Raw genomic sequence first — 19766 nt, 5'->3', positions numbered from 1 at the left:
AAATGTAAAATACTTCTTGTATAATTAATATATACAGAGTTTTTAAAGCAATAGTTTGATTTTTATTTAGTTGATTCTTCATCTCATTATGAAATATTAAATCCCATAATAATATAACAATAAACACTATATAACATTTTTTGTAATATTTTAAAGAGACAGAACATTTACTGTAGTATATTTCCATCATTTTGAATTACAATAATTTTATGATAGTTATAAGGCAATATGCATAACATAATGTGTTAAAATATTTTTTCATCCTTATATAATTGTTTTAAATTCTAATTTTTGTTTATATTTTATGAGCACATAAAATATTATGATGTGTTACATATGAATAATTTATAAATATATAAATGTACATATTGTAGGAATCACTCACTCATTTTACTCATCAGATGTTATAAAAACACTTTGGTGCTTTAATGCCTCATTTTATAGATGCCATCTCCTCCTTAAAGGTTTTTCTTTTTTCTTCTTTTTAAAAGTGTTTCTTCTCTCTCTTGAACTTTCATATTATTTTATTGAAACATATTATTCATTCTGTAACAGTGTAGCTGTTTTTATCCATCAATTTATGCCTGTTAGGTTACAGACTACCTAAGCTCAGCTCTGGAACTCTTCATGCATCAACAGAGTAGTGAGTACATAGCTAGTGCCCCTCAGAATTATGTGTTACCTGAATTGTTTTAGGGTTTGCACATATATATGGAGTCATATTAAAAATAACTCTTTATCCTATTATACTTTCTATTAGGTAAACAAGGATTAAAGAACAAATCACCTGGACTGGTTGCCAAAAACTCTCCATAGGAGACCCCACACCAACTCTAAATACTTACAATTTAAATTGATGTTATATAATTATCCTGGCTTAGCTGATAATCTTCTCACCAGAGATAGATGGCAAACAGACACAGAAGGTGAAATATGACCTATGTGCATAATCACTCAATTAAACAGATAAAATGAGTGGTTTCAGTGTTGAGCAATAATTTATTGACCTGTTGGCTTAATTTGAGTAAAGAATGACTTTGTATAAATAGCTAACGCCATGCATTTGTTAGGACACATTGCTAATGGCATTGGGAAGCTGTACTAGATATGAACATCTTCAAGATTTTATTAATATGCACAGGTTTGTTTAACTTTTGATGTTTCCTTACCTTTTAAGAAACTTAACTTTCAGTTTTAGTTAAAGAATTTGAACCCCTGCTGAGATCCTTTTAATTGATTTTATATTATTCTCTCTTTCTCTCATTCTCACTCTCAGTCTCTCGTGTGTGTGTGTGTGTGTGTGTGCGTGTGCGCGTGCACGCTCAAGGTTAAATGAACAAAAAGTCAGCATTAACCTTGGATTATTTCAAACAGGACTCTATTTTTGGTATTTTGTTTTCCTTTAAGGCCCTCTTTTCTTAGAGCTATTTGCTGTATTAAACTATTTATTAAATAACAAAACATGAAAATTACTTATTAATTTATGACTATTTCTTAATATTGGGCTTTTAAAATTTATACTACCTTTAGTCATACTACACACTCTGGAGTGAGTTAGAGGACATGCCTATCTGCTTTTTGCTCTAGAAGAGCAGCATAACACAATTTACCATGAGTCACAACTTAACCAAAACATAGCCTCTTTTCTTTCTATTAAAAAGAAAAATGATAATAAGTGTAGAAATGTTACTGAGTTTTTACAACTAGCATTTTAAATTAAATTACAACAAATTTTTACAAGAAAAATATAGGTTATACAAACATGCAAAATGGTTTGCCTAATAAGCTACAGTAGGAAATTAAACTAGCTTTTAACTGAATAACCATTTTACATAGCAGTTGTTAAAGACAGAATGAAATAAAAATGTAGTAATGCTAGTATCTCAGTTTTATTCTTCAAGTTTGTTCTATACTAAATATGAGTTAAAAAACACCTACTAAGTTTAAGTGAAACTTTTCAAAATCACAATTTCACTTCCCTTTATAGGAACAAATATGTATAATTATTATTGATAAAGTTAATTTCTATAACTGGGTTTCACTTAAAAATCTCTATGTTATTCTTCAGTGTTTTCACACATTGCAGCAGATATTCAGATGTTAATTAACCCAGTGAATTTGCCTGAAAACACACTTCCGGGGACACAACTAAGTCGAGCTTATGATAAGGATGTAGCCGGCAAAGCAAATGTCTACCACTTCCTGAATAAAACAAAGGATTTTATCATCGATGCAAGTAAATGAATTTTAGCATTCATATTTTTATTTACTTCATACTTCCTTCTTTTAAGATTCAGACTTTAAAAGAAAATTATTTAATTAAACCTAAATGTTATATTGGATTTATTGATTAAAACCTGCTGCACAAAGTTACATACTTATTTCTAAAGTAGTTTCCCATTACCATACTGCCCCACATGCCACATATCCGAAAGGTACCACAAATGTTTCCTGAAAAAATTAAAATTTTTGTACATTAATTTGTCTCATTCTCAGCCCAGTGTCACTTTACTTGAATGCTTGGCTTGTCGCTCGGCACAGTCCTGAACTCTGAAAACAAGCCCTATTCCTACCCCTTTCCACAAAAGTGGATTCTAAGTTCTGTTGACTCACGTACTACTTCTTCTCAGTACCTAGAATTGTGTTCTAGACCTTCAAATTTTGAATAATCTCAACAACTCTAGACCTTTTGTTTCCTCCTAATGAGGGTCAAGACACTGCAAGCCCTTCTTTGGTAGAAGAGTTTCTGATCCTCGTAGTCAAGAGTGCAATAATTCCCATCTCATCATGCTCCCCGATCATCTGCCATTTGGACTTAAGGGGTTTTTTTGTTTGACCTTTCCTGGGAGTGGTATCAGAGACCTTGGCCCGAATCCCAGAAGAGTTCCCGTCCTCTGTGCACATGGCTTCCTTAATAATATGGAAGGATTCTGAATCCAATTATATAGAGAATGTGTGCCTACTTAAATTCCCTGTTTCTCATATCCTTGTTATCCATGGTAATTGCCTAAGATGAAAACGCCTGCAAATGTGTATTTAACCTCTTCTCTATTCTCAACCTCAAACTGCTCCAAGCTTCCTCTCCCTTAACCTAAACTCACACTTTCCTTCCATTTGCATATCTTTCAGTCATGGTCTGTGAAATCCGCATTATGCGGCAAGCAAATAAATGCACACATGCATACATACATCTCTTACTTTCTCAACCTCCTTTGTGACATTTCTTTACTCTAGCTTTAACTGAAATTTGTCATTCTATGGCATAACTGCAGCATGCCTCAAGCTCATGTTACTCATTCACCCACACATCTCATATCTCTGGGTCAGGAAGTGGGAAGTCAGCATTCTTCTCACTCCCCAGGCTGATTCCTGACCATTACTCCAATCCTCTTTGGAAACTCCCTCGCTTATTTGGAGTACAGGGTATTTGGCTCCTTACCAAATATACTAATCACTCCCCCTCAAACCCTGGAGACTTGAATGTATCATTCACAGTATTTCTCTCTATCTCAAGTCCTGCCACCAACTCTTACGTTCAATATTCACATTCTGGCCTATCTGGCACCCAAACGCTCAATCCCTCCACCTTGTCTAGTACAAACCTCTGTACCTAAATCCCTGTGACTTTAAAATCTACTTCCATCCACACACCTCCAGGGTCACAGTCAGACCTTCATCAGCACCCAGAACAATTCTGCTTCTTCACTCTTACCTCTCACGTCTCTTTCTTATGCTTTTTGGATTCTTTTATTCAGTTATCCCTTTGGTACTGTTTTGTCAACATCATGGAGGCCACAAATCCATTGATTTATTTTCTTTCTCTCTGTCACTCACTTCTTCTCTTTTCTTCCCTATCTAGCACTAGGATCCTCCAACCTCTCCTTGACAACACCCTCAGATAACTTGCCTTGTTGGTTTTCTATAATTTTTACCGAGGAATACTCCAACATGAGATAAATCCAGTAGTTGGTATGTCCTACTGCATCTGGACTGATGAGTATTGTTAGATAAAATCACGTGAACCAGTATATTAACTCTAAATTTTATGTGGCCCAATATACTTCTTAGTAGTCTAAAATTTCTCCAGTCAGATCTCTTATTTACCAACTTGTCTATTTTAAATTTTCTCCACTCTTATCTCAAATCTCCTCCTCACCTAAAATCTTTTCTTTTGTCAGATAATTCAACTCACATATTTGAGGAAAACTATGAACAATCAGGAGGGAATTTCTTTCTGTTATTACCCATAGAGAGTTGCTCTTTGCAATCTACCCCTTTCTCTACTCTCTTGTCACAAAGATGTATGCTTTCTCTCGTCTGCTTCCATTGCCTTCCACTCTGTTCTGAGTTCCAATTTTTTTCTCCCTCTTCAGAGATCTTGTTGCATTGCTTGCACCTTTTTTCCTATATTTTTTCTTCTTCTCTGCTGGTTCACTTCTATTAAGTTTTAAACAGTCTTTTGAGCCTTTCCTATCTTAATAAAATCCACTCTTGACTGATATCCCCCTCATTTTATTGTCTTTTGACTTTTTATAGAAAGTCTCACTTTTCCTTTAACTGGCCAAATATCTTTAAAGAATTCTCCATACCACTTTTTCCACTCCTATACCTTCCATTTATTCTTGAACAAAGTTCAGTATGAATATTGACAGACCACTCCTCCAAGACATGTCATCATACATAGCAATAATCTTTAGTGTTAAATTCAAATATGGACTCGCCCTCTTCTCCCAAAATCTGTTTCTACTTTAACCTTTGTATGAGCTATATAAAGCAACCTTCTTGGGGGCAGAAGTAGCCAAACATGAGGGCATATAATCCTCAACTCCCTAATCATCATTTACTATTTTGCAGGACATCCAAAACACCATTATATGAGGCATGAATTACTGACTCCTTTTGTCACACCTTCCACTTCTGATCAATCAGCAAATCCTATGGATTCTAAATCCTCAGTGTACTTATCTCATCTCCATGATCACTTTCTCAAGTTACTTCCCATTACCTTTCCTCCGGATTTTTGCACCTACCTCCTATTTGTCTTCTTGCCTCCAGACTTCCACAGTTTTCTCCTCAGTGACTTGGTAATTTTATTAAAGTACAAATAGGATCGTATCACTCTAATTCTTCGATATCTAACATCTCTCTATCTGTCATCTATTAATGTCATACTATTTATAATTCTAATTCCTTTTTTCCTCAAGGCAAAATCCAAACTGCTTAAACTGACACACAAATTTCTTTAAGATGCAGCTTTTGTTTATCTTCCCAAACTCAAACGATATCACTCTCCATTACACGTAGTGTATTTTAGTAAAAATACACATCTCTTCATGAAAAACTAATTTTCTGCCTTTGGGGCTTTGCACATACATGTCTTTTTCCTCCTTTATTCCTCATCATCTGACCAACCTCTTTTCATCTTTCGGCATGGGTTCAGAAATTATTTCCTCCAAGAAGTAATTTTAGCTTTTATCCTACTCCCAACATTTTATGTCTTAAGTAGATTCTGGTGTAATCACATCTACCAAAATTTTCAATTATGAAACTGATCCCAGAAGATTTCTACTGATAGTTGATACTGGAGGGCTCTTGAGACATGTTTTGACCATTAATATCATCGATGTTGCGGAACCTCCCGACTGTACTGCTGATCTCCAATTTTCTTCAGGCACAGGTATATAACAGCATTTTCCTATCATTTATTTTCAATAGCTAGTTTTAATGAAAAAAACTAGACATTTCTGTAGTTGAGGATGTTCAGTGATATTTATTATGTATGCAGTATGTGCTTATATAAACACATAAAAATATGTGCAGATATTCTGTATATAAGAAAACATTTAAAAAAGAAGAAAATAAAGCCTAACTTTTCAGTGAAATTGTTTGAAAAAAGGTTTACCATTTATAAATTCTTACTCCACAATTAAGATTTCAGAAAAAAATACACTAAAAATAGCAATAGAGATTCTTGAATAGACTACTAAAAAAAAGGAAAAATAAAAGGCTTTGACAACTTAATACATAAATTTAAACCTTTACTTGTGAAAATAACACAAAAGGACTTTATTTTTAATACCCTTGAGGTTGAAAGAATATTTTCATATTATGAAAGCAAATAACATGTGTGTCTTTGTGTGTGAGGTTGGCCAAGTCAAGGACATAAGCAAAGCTTTTTCTAAGGAAGTGATAATTTACTTGGGTCCAAACTCTGATATGAGTAAAGAAGCAAGAATAGCAGCAACAGTGTTTCATGCAGAAGGAAATGTATGTATAAATGCCTTGAGACAGGATAGAGCATGGTGAGTAAGAAGAATTAAAAGTCTAATGTGATTGAAAAAGAGAGGGCGCTAAGTAATATGATAAAAAAAACAATTATTGAAAGGTAATATGCGTATTTTAAGAATGTTGGTCTTTGTATTAAGGGTAGTGGGACTCCTTTGAAATATTTTAAGCACATAGATGTTTTAAATAAATCCAGCTGGTTGAGTGTAGAAGAAGAGTTGTCAATAGATGTTATAAGTGCCAGAGAGTAAATATTTTTTTGATATTTTGATGGCCAAAGGCAAAAATAAAAGATGTTGTTTATGTAGCACTTATATAACAATAGAGGAAACAAATTTCTATAGATTTTTAATGATAACATTTTAAAAATATAATAATAGCAACAATTGGTTATAATATAGTAATACTGGTCTATTAATGAGAAGAATGGATTTTCTTTCAGAAGGATAGAATTTTCTTTTACTGGGTGGAGGGGTTAAATAACATCAGTGAATGCTTATTCTTGCTTGGCTAACAAATGAGCCACTCAGAATCTTATTTTGGTTGCAGCCTCATTTTGATTTATTTTGTGAATAAAAGCTGTCATTCATAGGAATTCTTTTTTACATTTTTAATTTTTCTGTCCATTGTTTTCTTGTCAAATAGGAATATTGTGATGAGTACTGAGTTTTATTTTTCTGATGTATATCATATTCTTTTATCACTGCTATACTGCCTTTGTATAATAAATGCAATGCTTTGCCACCTAATTCAATAACTAATCTATATTCCATTATGCCTTAAAAGTACAGCATTCAAAGTCCATGTTTCTCTTTTCTTGTTGAGCCATAGTGGGTAGGTAGGAATAGTTATAAAAAATAACATGATACTCAGAACACTGCTGTGACTGGATTACTGCAATTTATGGTATGTGAAGTGATGTGAACACTGTGTATGGTCTCTATTGCCTCTATGCAACTCTGCTAGCATAGCAAGAAGGCAGCAACAGATACTATGTAAACAAGTGGGGGTGTTTGTGTTCTTTTAGCACTTTATAGACACTGAAATTTGAATTCCATATAAATTTCATGTTGACAAAGTATTATTCTTTCTTGTAATTTTTTAACTATTTAAAACTATAAAAGACATTCTTAGCTCACAGACCATACAAACACAGGCAGCAGTCTAGATTTGCCTCCTGAGCGGTAATTTGAAAACCAGGGAATAGAGAGAAGACCAATTACCAGGTTATTTCAGTAACCCAGGCAAGAAATGTTACAGTTTGGCCCAGGAAGGTGATGGAGGTAAATATAAAAGTATAATCTTGATGTATTTTAATTAGAATGAATCTGGTATTGAATTCAATATAAAGGAAGAGAGGCCTCTAAGGTTTCTGATTTGCATAACTGGTTTGGAGATGCTTAGTTAAGATAGAAAATTCTAGAAACAGACCAAATTTCGAGAGAAAAATGATTTCATTTGTGAACATGTCATGTTTGGTATGCCTGTGTTATATCAAAGGCAAGATTTAAATAAGCAGTTGAACTCAGAGGTCTTGCTTAGGGCTATAATGTTTTGTAATTGAAACCATGGATTTGGATAGGATTACTCAGCTAGAGTAGAGAATTGGAAGAAAGGAAGACTAGGGCCAAACCTTGAAGAACTCCTACACTTAATGACGTGGATTGGGAAGAAGCTCAGCCAGCCAGAGACTAAGGAGCAGCTAGAGTGGTGGTAGAAAAAAGAATTATGCCATAAATGACAAGGAAGAGAGTGTTGACAGAGAATGCCAGTGGTTAGTACACTTGAATTCCACAATCAAGTAAGATGAAGTATTCAAATGTCTATTGCATTTAGTTAGTGTTATGGGGATAATAATAATGAGCCTACTGAGAACTATTTTATTGGTGTTATAGGGGTAGAAGCCAGAATGGAGCAGATTGAGGAGTGAGATTGTGAAAACAGAAACCAGTTTTTAGAAATTTGTATGTGAAGCTGGACAGAAGGCAATGGACAAACTATATTGGATTGAAAGAGTTTTGTCTGGTATATTGGTATTAAAGGGAGACTCTTGAGTAATTTAACACACAAATGGGGAGAATCCATTTCACTAGGGAGTTGAACATATATAAAAGAGAAAGTAGGAAAGAGATGGGATCAAAGCCCAGGTGGAATCAATCACCAATCATTTATCAATCTAATCTTCTTATCTATCTTATAAATATTTACATGTCTATATTTACATTTTAAATTAATTTTTATATTAACAAATTAAAATACCTGGAACTTAAAATTTTCTCCTTTCGGACTGCACTGGAAACTAATTAATGGACAAGTACTAGTGAATTGAGGGTCCCAGTTTATTTGTGTGTGTGTGTGCCTGAAAGAAATTAATTCTCTTTTTCATTGCAATTAAAATATAATATTTTTGAAAACATGCATTGTTATCCCTTGATTTGAAAAATCATCAATGTAAACTATACATTTCTTTTAAAAATATAAAATAAAGTTTAAAATTATCATTTTTAGTTTTGGACCATATAATCAATAACAAGTTATTCATTTAAATTGCCATATTAAGTACCTATTTTAGTTTATTGTAAAAATAAACTAAGATTTTCCCATATGCATTTCTATTACACCATGTTCAAATATCACATTGATTTTCTTAAAAGTTGCAGAAGGGACTTTGATTACATCCACAAATATAATGTTTATTATTTTGAGACAAAAGCATTCTTTTTTCTGATTTTCACTATTAAAAACAGTGTTCCCTGATAACATGTGCTATATTTCATAGCAAATCCCTTCATAGATTTTGGGTTTTTTGGTTTTTTTTTTTTCCCACTTGACCAAGGAGTAAGACTTCAGGTCCTATCTCTCAAGCTGTCCTGAGCTCTCAGCTCCCTTCTGTGTCACACTGAGGGCCCTTGAGTTCTTTCTGTTTTCCACTTCCTAGAGCTGGCCGCACCCAGGATGTGAGGTGGTAAAAGTTGTTCACTCAAGGATGACAGAATAAAGTAGTAGCTAAAGGAGACTAAAGATTATTATTAAGATGTTGGTTAAGATTTGAAAAGCTATACTGTGGATTTTTGTCTGATCTGAGAACTTTATAGCTGCTCAGGAACTTTGCCAAGTTTGATTTGTCAGACAGTTTCTCCAAGGTCCTGAGAAGTTTAAGAGCAAGTGCTAAGGATTTGCAATGATTTTTTTTCCTGCCAATAGAAAAAGCAAAGCATTGTGTAATGTTAAAGAGAAGTCAAATAAGATGGACTCTGAGTATTGATGGGTCTGGCAACATGGAGGCCTTTGATAACTATTTGTGAAAAGTTTTGATGTTTACAGAGGGCCAGACCACTATTAGAGTGGACTAAAGACTGAGTGGGAGGTGAAGTAATATACAACACACTGGCTCTGAAGGACAGGAGAGACACAAGGCCATAGTTAAAGTGTACTGGGGGTTAAAATGCCTTTTTTTATTTTCAAATAAATGCATACATCTAGAGTCAATTTTCTGAGAAAGTAGAAACGGAGTCACCTCTCAGTGAACAGGGATATCTTAATCACAAGAAGTTGTCTCTGGACTACAAAAGGAAAAAAGGTGCAGAAGTAAGTAGGGTGGTTGATCTTATGGGGAAAAGGTGAGCGATCACTAGTCTAAGAGTTTCTATTTACTCTGTGCAGTAGAAAGAGAGATCCTCTATGTGAGTGAGGTAGAAGGGAAGGGTTAAGAGATTTGGGGCAAAAGGCAAGGTTTGAAAAGTTTTAATAAGTTGAAGAATAAATATAACAGAGACTTGCCTAAGAGCATTGAGGATCCAATACAGTTCTTCCTCTATTAATTTTCTTTGTAATCAATATTGCAGGCTTATACTTATGAAATATCACAAAATCTGACATTCATCTAAATTTGGAAAAATGAAGAAGGGTTTTAAGCTTAATTTTCTGCTTTTTGGGTCAAAAATAAGATATAGATAAATATGTATATATATATATGGATTATATATATATGTGGATTATATATATAAGATACATATAAGTAAAATAAAAATAATATAATATATAATTATATATGTGTACAATTTAGTAGGTAAATAAAAATTTAAAAATATATATCTTCAGTATATTTCTAGCACATTTTACTTAATTCATCATTGTATTTAACAATATTATTATTTTCAAATTAATTTTATTTATTTGCCTTTAAAAAAACAAACTTGGGAATGTGAAATTTGCTTAAAAATAATAAAAACCTGCATTATATGTAAGCATGGTGTTTTCAACGTAACAGATGTTTTGGAATTTTTTGTACACTTTGAGTCTTTCTAGCAGGAATTTTACATCTTAGGCCTGTAGTTTGCTTTCTCCTTTTCTCTTACCGACAGCTTTTCGGTATCACCCTTTGCCTAACACAAGGCCTCATGGTGGGATGTAAACTTGAGACATTACAGACATAGCTTGGAGATATTTCAGGTTTGGTTCCAAACTACCACAACAAAGCAAATACCACAATGAAACAAGTCAAATGAACTTTTTGTTTTCCCAGTACATATAAAAGTTATGTTTACAGTATATGGTACTCTATTAAGTGTGCAAAATGTTATGTCTAAAAAACTATCTTAATTAAAAATACTTTGTTGTTAAAATATGCTAACCCTCATAGGCACTTTCAGCGAGATGTAATCTTTGCTGGCGGAGGGTTTTGTTTCTCTCCTTAAACCTCATAAATGATATCTCCTAGCTCAAATTTTTCTTCCACAGCTCCTCACCAGTCAGCCTTTGCAGGATCGATAGATTTAGGACCTTGCCCTGGATTAGGTTTTGGCTTGAGGCAATGCTGTGGCTGGTTTGATCTGTCCAAACCACTGAAACTTTCTCCATATAAACAATAAAGCTGTTTTGCTTTCATAGTTAGGTGTGTTCACTGGCATAGCACTTTTAATTTCCTTCAAGAACTTTTCCTTTACATTCATAATTTGCCAAACTGTTTGGAGCAAGAAACCTAGCATTTGACCTATCTTGGCTGTCAACATGCCTTCCTCAATAGGCTTAATCACTTCTAACTTTGCATTTTAAGTAAGAGATGTGTGTTTCTTCCTTTCAGTTGAACCCTCCTATACTGTTGGTGGGAATGTAAACTAGTTCAACCATTGTGGAAAGCAGTATGGAGGTTCCTCAAAAAACTCAAAATAAAAATACCATTTGACCCAGGAATTCCACTCCTAGGAATTTACCCTAAGAATGCAGCAGCCCAGGTTGAAAAAGACATATGCACTCCTATGTTTATCACAGCACTATTTACAATAGCCAAGAAATGAAAGCAACCTAAGTGTCCATCAGTAGATGAATGGATAAAGAAGATGTGGTACATATACACAATGGAATACTATTCAGTCATAAGAAGAAAACAAATCCTACCATTTGCAACAACATGGATGGAGCTAGAGGGTATTATGCTCAGTGAAATAAGCCACGCGGAGAAAGACAAGTACCAAATGATTTCACTCATATGTGGAGTATAAGAACAAAGCAAAAACTGAAGGAACAAAACAATAGCAGACTCACAGAACCCAAGAATGGACTAACAGTTACCAAAGGGAAAAGGACTGGGAGGGGTCGGGGGGAAGGAAGAGAGGGAGAAAGGGAATAAGTGGCATTAGAATTAGCACACATAATGTGAGGGGGGTACGAGGAAGGCAGTACAGCACAGAGAAGACAAGTAGTGAGTCTATAGCATCTTCCTATGCTGATGGACAGTGACTGTAATGGGGTATGTGGGGGGGACTTGATAATGGGGGGAGTCTAGTAACCACAATGTTGCTCATGTAATTGCATATTAATGATACCAAAATTTAAAAAAGTAGTATATGGAAGATTACAGATCACATTAAAATAAAATTTTCAATTTAAAAAAATTATAGTAGTGAAAAAATTTGGAATATTGCAATTACCAAAATGTGACATAGAAACACAATGTGAGAAAATGCTGTTGGAAAATGGCACAGGACAGACTTGCTCAATGCAGGATTGCACAAACCTCCAATTTGTAAAAAAATGCAACATCTGCAAAGTGCAGTAAAGCAAAGAGCAATAAAATGAGGTATGCCTGTATTTGCCAGGATTTGTTAAAGTTGTTCCTTTTCTTTTTAAAAAAATTACTTAAAGTTACTATGATGTATGATGTTTGGTCATGTTCTGTCTTCAAGTTATGCTGAGGGGAGGCTTTTGTTTTATTTGTTTTATTTATTTATTTTATTCCCTCTCTCTTTTTCTGTATTGTTTTTAGAGAAAATATTGGGAGACGTGCTTCTAGGCAGCTACCATTGTCTTTATTATTTTGTTATCTTCACCTATCCCCAAATCTCCTAGTCACTCACTTTAAATGTAATTACATTAGAAAACAAAGATCAATTAAATTTAGTTGGGTGACTTGTTATAACTTAACATTTACTATAATGTGTAAATTTGGTTGCCAAACGTATTTGTGTAAGAAATAGAGAAGTTTTTAAATGTCTTACTACCCAACTTGAGTTAAACTGCGTTTCAGACTCATACTCCGTGGGCTGTAATAAAACACACACACGCACAGTGAGAGACACACAAACATCAGGAAACAAATAAAAAAAATAATTAACTCAAGTCTTTCCTGAGGTCACTTCATCCATGTTGTATTGCAGTTTGGGTATTTTACACATGGTCAAGGCTACGGGGAGATGTTCCAGGTGTGTGAGAATTAGACATCAATCAGTTGTCTACAAATGTGTTTCTATAATAAAGACTTCCTACGTACATGGTCCCATCAGGTCTAGAAATTGGATAAATCTATTGTAAGATTCCCTGACTGGCTCCCCATGGGACATTCTGTCTGCATATATGTCATGTACTTTTTCTTTAAGCTATATATGCCACAGTCAGTGCCAAGATGTAAGGGAAGGCACTCTGTGAGAGCAGGAAAAATGATAGGAAGCTAAAGAGAAAAATATAAAAATAAGCAGAAATAGATAGCTATCTTGAAATATTTTCCCAGCCCCACCATCCAATCTAAAATTAATATTGATCTTTATTTTTTCATATAGAGAGTTAATGGATGAATTGTATACTTTTTTTTAATACAACATGTTGATCTTTGCTTCACAGCTACCTTGGAAATTGATGAGGACTATCCATTATTTCAGTCCCTTTACAGAATGACAGCTACAGATGAGGACTCTTCAAATGGTGACACACTGGTGGTAGGTGGTATTCACTGTGTGAGATGCATATATGCTATGCTTCAGAGATATTTTTCAAGAGTAGTTAATATATTTAATTTGTTAATGAAAGAGCATAATGAAGGTGGCAAGCACTAAAAAGCAATGTTTGTGTTATTGTTGGAAACAGCATTTTTACAAGTTATTGTCTTGGTGTGTACAAGAAAATTCTATGAGTTCTCATGGAAGTAGGCAGCTGGAAGGAAGATGTCAATACTGAGTTGAAATCGGAGCTTTGCCTTTTGGATTCTATTCAGAATGGTTTCACTTTTCTAGCCATTTCAATGGCACATGTGAATGTGATTATATTTTTTTGATGTTTCATTAACGTAATTACTAGATATCTAACTGTAAGAGACTTGCTTTTCCCCTAATTGATTCATGGTTGTAAAAACTCTTAGAAATTTGGCAAAATATAAAGGACCTATAAAGCTCTATCTTGGGAATTTAGTGGTACACTGGACTACAAAAGTCAGCATGCTTTCTCTGCAGATGTTCTTTTTAAACAGGCATTGAAAGAGTTTACTGTTTCTCATTCAGTAACTCACAGTATGAAGTAATGGAGCTCTGTATGGGGGTGGAGAGTGGAGATACCAGTTGTCTTGGGTCAAGTTATGGCTTTAACACAAACTAGCTGTGTGATCCTGGGGAGGTCATGTAATTCGTCTTGCCCTTTATTTCCACAGTTAACCTTCAGTGATATATGGACTGTCATCAAAGTACTCAAAACCCTGTTCAAAAATATTTTATTGTAGACCAGCCAATATGAAATTAACATGAAATTGTTAAGAAATATGAGACTTTCCTATTAGATGATAAGTCTCTCGAATAGATTAAAAAAATAACCTATGGTCCAGTTGAAAATAGTTACTACCAGTTCTGTCATTGTAGGAACAGAATAGGAACCCACACATTGACAGTTTTAAAATTTAGTGTTTTGGGAGACAGTTATATTCTTAGAAGTGAGATCCTTGTCAGATTTTTAGAAAAAATACACAAATGTAATAGAACTTTTCTTAATCAAATTTTACCTCATTTCAAACTAATTTTTTTCACATATTTCTGAGAATAGACTTATTTGCTCTCACCTCTTTCTAGACGTAGTGTTAAATAAATAAAAAATGGAGTTAAGATAAATTACAGACTCCACGTTCAACTGTACTGATACTTGAAATTAGCTTATATCATTATAATTCTTGTTCTGTTTCTTAAGATTCAAAGTTAGTAACCATAAGTTCATTTTTTACATTCTTTCAAAGTTGTGTTAATCTGCAAAATCAAAATTAAGTATTTTTTGAAAATTCTCTTAGAAAAATGTGTATGATGTTGTGAAGCTGTATAAAAATATAGCAAATCTTTTGGTTGTGTTAATAGACTAAGGAACTCTTACTTTTCCTGTATTCTGCAACAGTGTATGATAGTGTTTTTAATAAAAGCTAAAAAAGACTGAATTAATCAATGTGAAAAAAGAGAAATTTCTACATATTTTTTCCATTATTGTATCTTAATGATCTTTCAAATATCTTTTCATTTATTTTGGTGTGAGTAATGTGTATTTTATTTTTCTAGTATTCCATTGAGACACAGTTATCTGGACCAAAGAAAGGGGCAAATTCTTTTGGAGTGGATTTGATAAGTGGCATTGTTAGCTTGAGTGGCAAAGATCTCTTGGACTTTGATGCTGGATATCATGTAATTAATGTATTTATTTCTCATTCTACACAGAGTGGCAAGAACTTTTATAATTTTGAATTTGCCTTTAAAGTTAGACATATTATTGTAAAAGATGAATAATATTTTGTGCGATTCATTCATGGGGATTAGTACATTTAACCAAAAGCCTAGATCTAGTCTTTATGGTTACTCAAAGCATGGAACTCACATCTTAACTTTTTAGATCTAACTAAAGAAGTTTAAGAGAGGGAAAAGAAAGACTTTAAATAGTTTTTTAATTAGGGAAAATTTAAGTCATAAATCATTAAAATTTAAATATATTTTAACATCAAATAAATAGAATAAATTTAAAACAGTGAAGTATTCATATTGAAACTAATTCAATGTTCATATCGCCCTGCTCCACTTAGAATGTCAAAACACATAGGTACCCAAGGTAAGATTAGGTATAAATCTTACAGATGAATCTGAAATTAATATGGTAGGAAAGAAGAACAATTTCTGGCATTTCCATGAGAAAGACAATTTAAATCAAGCATTGTTGAGATTTTTCTCAGTGTAAAAGGAAGGATGTAAGAACCACTGACTGAAAGAAAGCAGCTAGAGGGCTATTGAAATAATCTGTCCACACAGAAGTGGTATGTGAAATTTGGTAAACAAAGGTATAAATTATAGATTTATTAATGTTATTGTTAAAACATTCCCATTTTCAGAACTATCCACATGTATTATTTCAACAATGTGATTGAGAAAATAGCCATAAGGGGCAAATGTAAGAATTTATAGAAAAAATAGAGAATTTGCTTCTGAATAGATATTTAGGTGAATGAAGCATTATTAAGAATATAAATGGTGAAAAAAAGCCAGTGATTCTATTTCAGTTTGGATATGCTGAATGTTACAGGATGGTGGAGAAGCTAATGATATGTAGCCTTTAAGCACTGAATGTTAGGACTGCAATATGAAATTAAAATTAGTTAGAAAAAATGGAGATTATGCATATGATCCACATATTAAGCAGTTCATATTTGTGACCATTCCATCTCATTTCTCTTGCTTGCCTTGACTCACATATTCAATCAAACTTCTACTAAGTTTTTTAAGAAATATTTCATTTTTGCACTATATAACTAACCAATCCACTTTATATTTGATATGTTAGTACCCATCCAAGGAATTTCAAGTACTATCACTGTCAGCCCTCATTCGGCACAGGTTCTTGTACATTGTAAGGGCTTGTTGAATGTTTGCTTAAGAAAGGTTTTACTGGCTATCTTACTGTCTCAGCAGTGTTTGGTTTTTTTTTCCTTCAAAGGACACTGCTGATATGTATGAATGAATGATATTTAAAGGGCGAAATGTGTAACAGGATGATGGGGAAAATATTTGCAATTTGATGACATTCTCAACTCTTCAGAAATTACCTCCTGTTCTTGATCCTAAAGAGTAACTCATGGTCTTATTTCTTGGGTTGGCACCAAACAGCCTGCTTTGTGAATAGTTTAATTGCACAGTACTTTCAGTTTATGATTGAATCTGGAGTTTATTCATTATCTTCTTTTGTTCAATGTACTCTTCATTTAGGCATACAGCCAAGGTTACACAGATCTTTGAGTGAAGTTTAAGGTATATAAGATAAAGCTACTTTGAAAGATACAACTGATCTAGTTAATTAAGAAAGCAGTTATATTTCTTTTAACTGCCTGGAAGAAAAATAAAAGGCTATATCTAATTGCAGTAAACAAACAAAAAGAAACCTTAATAGAAAACATATTATAAAGATATATACATATTACCAAATAGCATATTGTAAAGTTTTTAAAAACTCTTTTCCAGGTTTTCCAGCTTGCATTGAGAGCAACAGATAAAACAGGTCTGTTCTGTCAAGGGACACTAATTATCAAAATCAGGAACATAAATGATGAGAAGCCTCAATTTGAGTAAGCAAGCATATTTATTATGAAGTGTAATCATAAGAGAATCTAACTAAACTTTTCACATATACTATAACTAATAATGATAAAGATTATGTAGCTACATAGAAAATATTTTCTATGCTATATTTGAAAAATATGATTATATATCCATATCTGATACTTGTGCTGATTATAAGTAAAATATACATTAGAAAATACTGGATACCAAACATAGATGTGACCATTATAATATGGTAAAAATATTTTTGTGTCTCTCTTTTCCTTTTGTTTTCTTTCCCAAAAGTTTTATAAAGTTGTTGCATTGCTTTTTAATAAATGCATTAATTTTAAATAATAGGAAAAATAGACCTTAAAATATAGTTTAAAATGTTTAATTTAAACTCTTTCACTTCCATACTCTGAGGTATAACTGTAGCATTCAAAAATATTTGCAGACTATGAATGTCTGTTAGATGTTTTTCTATGCTTCAGAATGTTGTAGTCAAATATATCACTAAAGTCTAAGAAGAATCAAATGCTCCTTAAATTGGTGAAGAAGAAAAATAGAACTGTTCAAATTACCTTTCCACTATCACTAAATTACATCTCTACAGTTGGCCAAGGAGAGTAATTCACTGAGTCACCAAATTCACTTTAACTTATTACATATATTGTAGGCAAATATCTTCATATTTATTTTCTATATCTGGGGAAACAGAGGTATTAAGAGGTAACCTAATTTTCCTCTTACATTTGCCATAGAGATGCCACCAACTCCTTGAAATGATTTTCTGTTGCTGTCATGCCTTCAATAAATATGAACTTAATGCTTTTACTTATTTAGTAGAATTTAATATTACATATTATGAGCAATACCAATTACTAAAATATTGCCTGAAAATATTTTTTTAGTCTCAAGACACATAATATGTTGAATTCCAATTAATTAAACAGAAAAAGAAATAACTTAAAGTGGTCTGGTGTGTAAATATTATGAATTATATTATATTATGATATACAGGATAAACCACACTGTGAAGGAGAAATCTCTTTGGACTGTGTTGGTCAAGAAAGTAGCTCACAGGAATGACATCACCCACTTCGTGTCCCTTTTCCTTTGACTTTATACTCCTTTGAGAGCTTCCTTAAATCTCTCTCCCAACTTGGATTTAGCCTTTTCTTCTCTTTAAATCTGTAGCAAAGTTTTGGTACCTACCACATAGCATTATAGTTATTTACATCATGTTCTCCACCAGCAGTGGGATTCTAGGTAGCAGGAGCAGGGTTAGTCATATGTGTATAAACTAGAATGACGTACTATAGATCTGACGCTTGAATGGAAGGCTGAAAAAGAAACAAGTTTCAGAAATGCTGCAAATTGATCAGGAACGTCAAGTACAATTTGGAAAAATAGAGACGCCCTATTTCATTCTGGTTTGCAGATTTCATCTCTTTGTTGTCATAGTATCTTAGATGTCTGGAATGATCCCAGAGACTAAATGATTAAAAATTAAAGTTTATGCAAAAATTAAGTAACTTTGTGCCCAAAATGGAGTTTCTCAATATTTGAATACTTTTGGAACTCAAATTCTTGCCAAGACAAAAGTGGTATCAGCATAAACCCAAAAGATTCTTGGCTGTTATACTAACTAAGCAGATCTATGCACATGGATTTGCATTTTCAACATTTTTTTCATTGCTGTACATTTTATTTCTTTAGGCCATTTCCTCTGAATTCTATTAATGTGACTGAAAATAAACCTGTTGGAGAAATTGTAGCAAGAGTAAAAGCAACAGATAGAGATGAAGATAGCAACATCAGTTATTCCTTTAAAACTCAGCAGAAAAAGTTCGGTCTGGACCCTTGTAAGTTTTAAATACATACTTTTAGCCTACTTTGGTTAAACATTCACTATCCAATCTCTGTATTTCCTCTAGAACTTGGGCTGATAAAACTACCCTTTGAGTTAAATGAAATATGGAGAAGGAAATATAAATATACGGTGTGACAGATGCTATTTTCCTATATGTTAAAGTGACATTCTTGTGAAGTGATGAGTGTTATAGTACCTTATTTTTATAACTGGCCATCATCTTTCAGAGGCAATCAATACAAATGTTTCTGTGAAATCCTTATAAACTATATGACAAGTAAAGTCATATTTATCTCCCTAATTTCATTTATGGAAGTTGAGACTTTTCCTTAATACTTGTATTTTGGATATTTGATTATGGATACATTTCTGCCTCTGTGGACAGGATTACTATTCTGAAATATGGCTTTCCTAGAGTCTGTCACTGTACCTGATTTAACTGGTTGGCATTCAGAAGAGAAAAAGAACCACAAGGGACACAGCTGTGAGGGCTGGTTAAGCAACCTCTGGATGTCTATTGTCTCTGTGTTTAATGCTGGAGCTTGAAATCCACAGGCGGCAAGTCAGGGAGAGAGATGGATATAAAGTGGGAAAGATTAAGGATAGACTGGAACATGCAGCAGGCACAGGACTCCATAAAGGTGGACTAAAATCCATGTCAGTTCTTACTGCTACTTGATGGTGGTGGTGTAAGTATCCTGCAGAGAAGCTTGGGCCTCTAATAACAAGGCTGAGCACACACTCAGGGAGTCAGAGAAGTTGAAAGAAATACAGAATTGGGTAGAGTA

General features: G+C 33.4%; 1 protein-coding gene across 2 annotated transcripts in view; it reads left to right on the top strand.

Moving 5' to 3' along the window:
* Positions 1-1092: 1092 nt before the first annotated feature.
* LOC118935427 (cadherin-related family member 3-like) overlaps positions 1093-19766 on the top strand; it is a 116761-nt gene continuing 98087 nt past the window's right edge. Inside the window, exons 1-7 of one of the 2 annotated variants that reach the window (XM_057504456.1) lie at positions 1093-1141; positions 2069-2236; positions 5507-5677; positions 13402-13496; positions 15084-15206; positions 17025-17128; positions 18825-18970. In XM_057504456.1, the coding sequence (XP_057360439.1) occupies positions 1108-1141; positions 2069-2236; positions 5507-5677; positions 13402-13496; positions 15084-15206; positions 17025-17128; positions 18825-18970 (841 nt within the window). In that variant the 5' untranslated portion in view covers positions 1093-1107. Of the gene's footprint in view, positions 1142-2068; positions 2237-5503; positions 5678-13401; positions 13497-15083; positions 15207-17024; positions 17129-18824; positions 18971-19766 lie in introns of both variants that reach the window. The other variant, XM_057504455.1, reaches the window with a different exon arrangement.

This window comes from Manis pentadactyla, chromosome 7 (assembly GCF_030020395.1).
Source record: "Manis pentadactyla isolate mManPen7 chromosome 7, mManPen7.hap1, whole genome shotgun sequence".
Classification (NCBI taxonomy): domain Eukaryota; kingdom Metazoa; phylum Chordata; class Mammalia; order Pholidota; family Manidae; genus Manis; species Manis pentadactyla.
The sequence above is the reverse complement of the archived record's forward strand: the minus strand, read 5'-3'. Positions and strand labels throughout refer to the sequence as shown.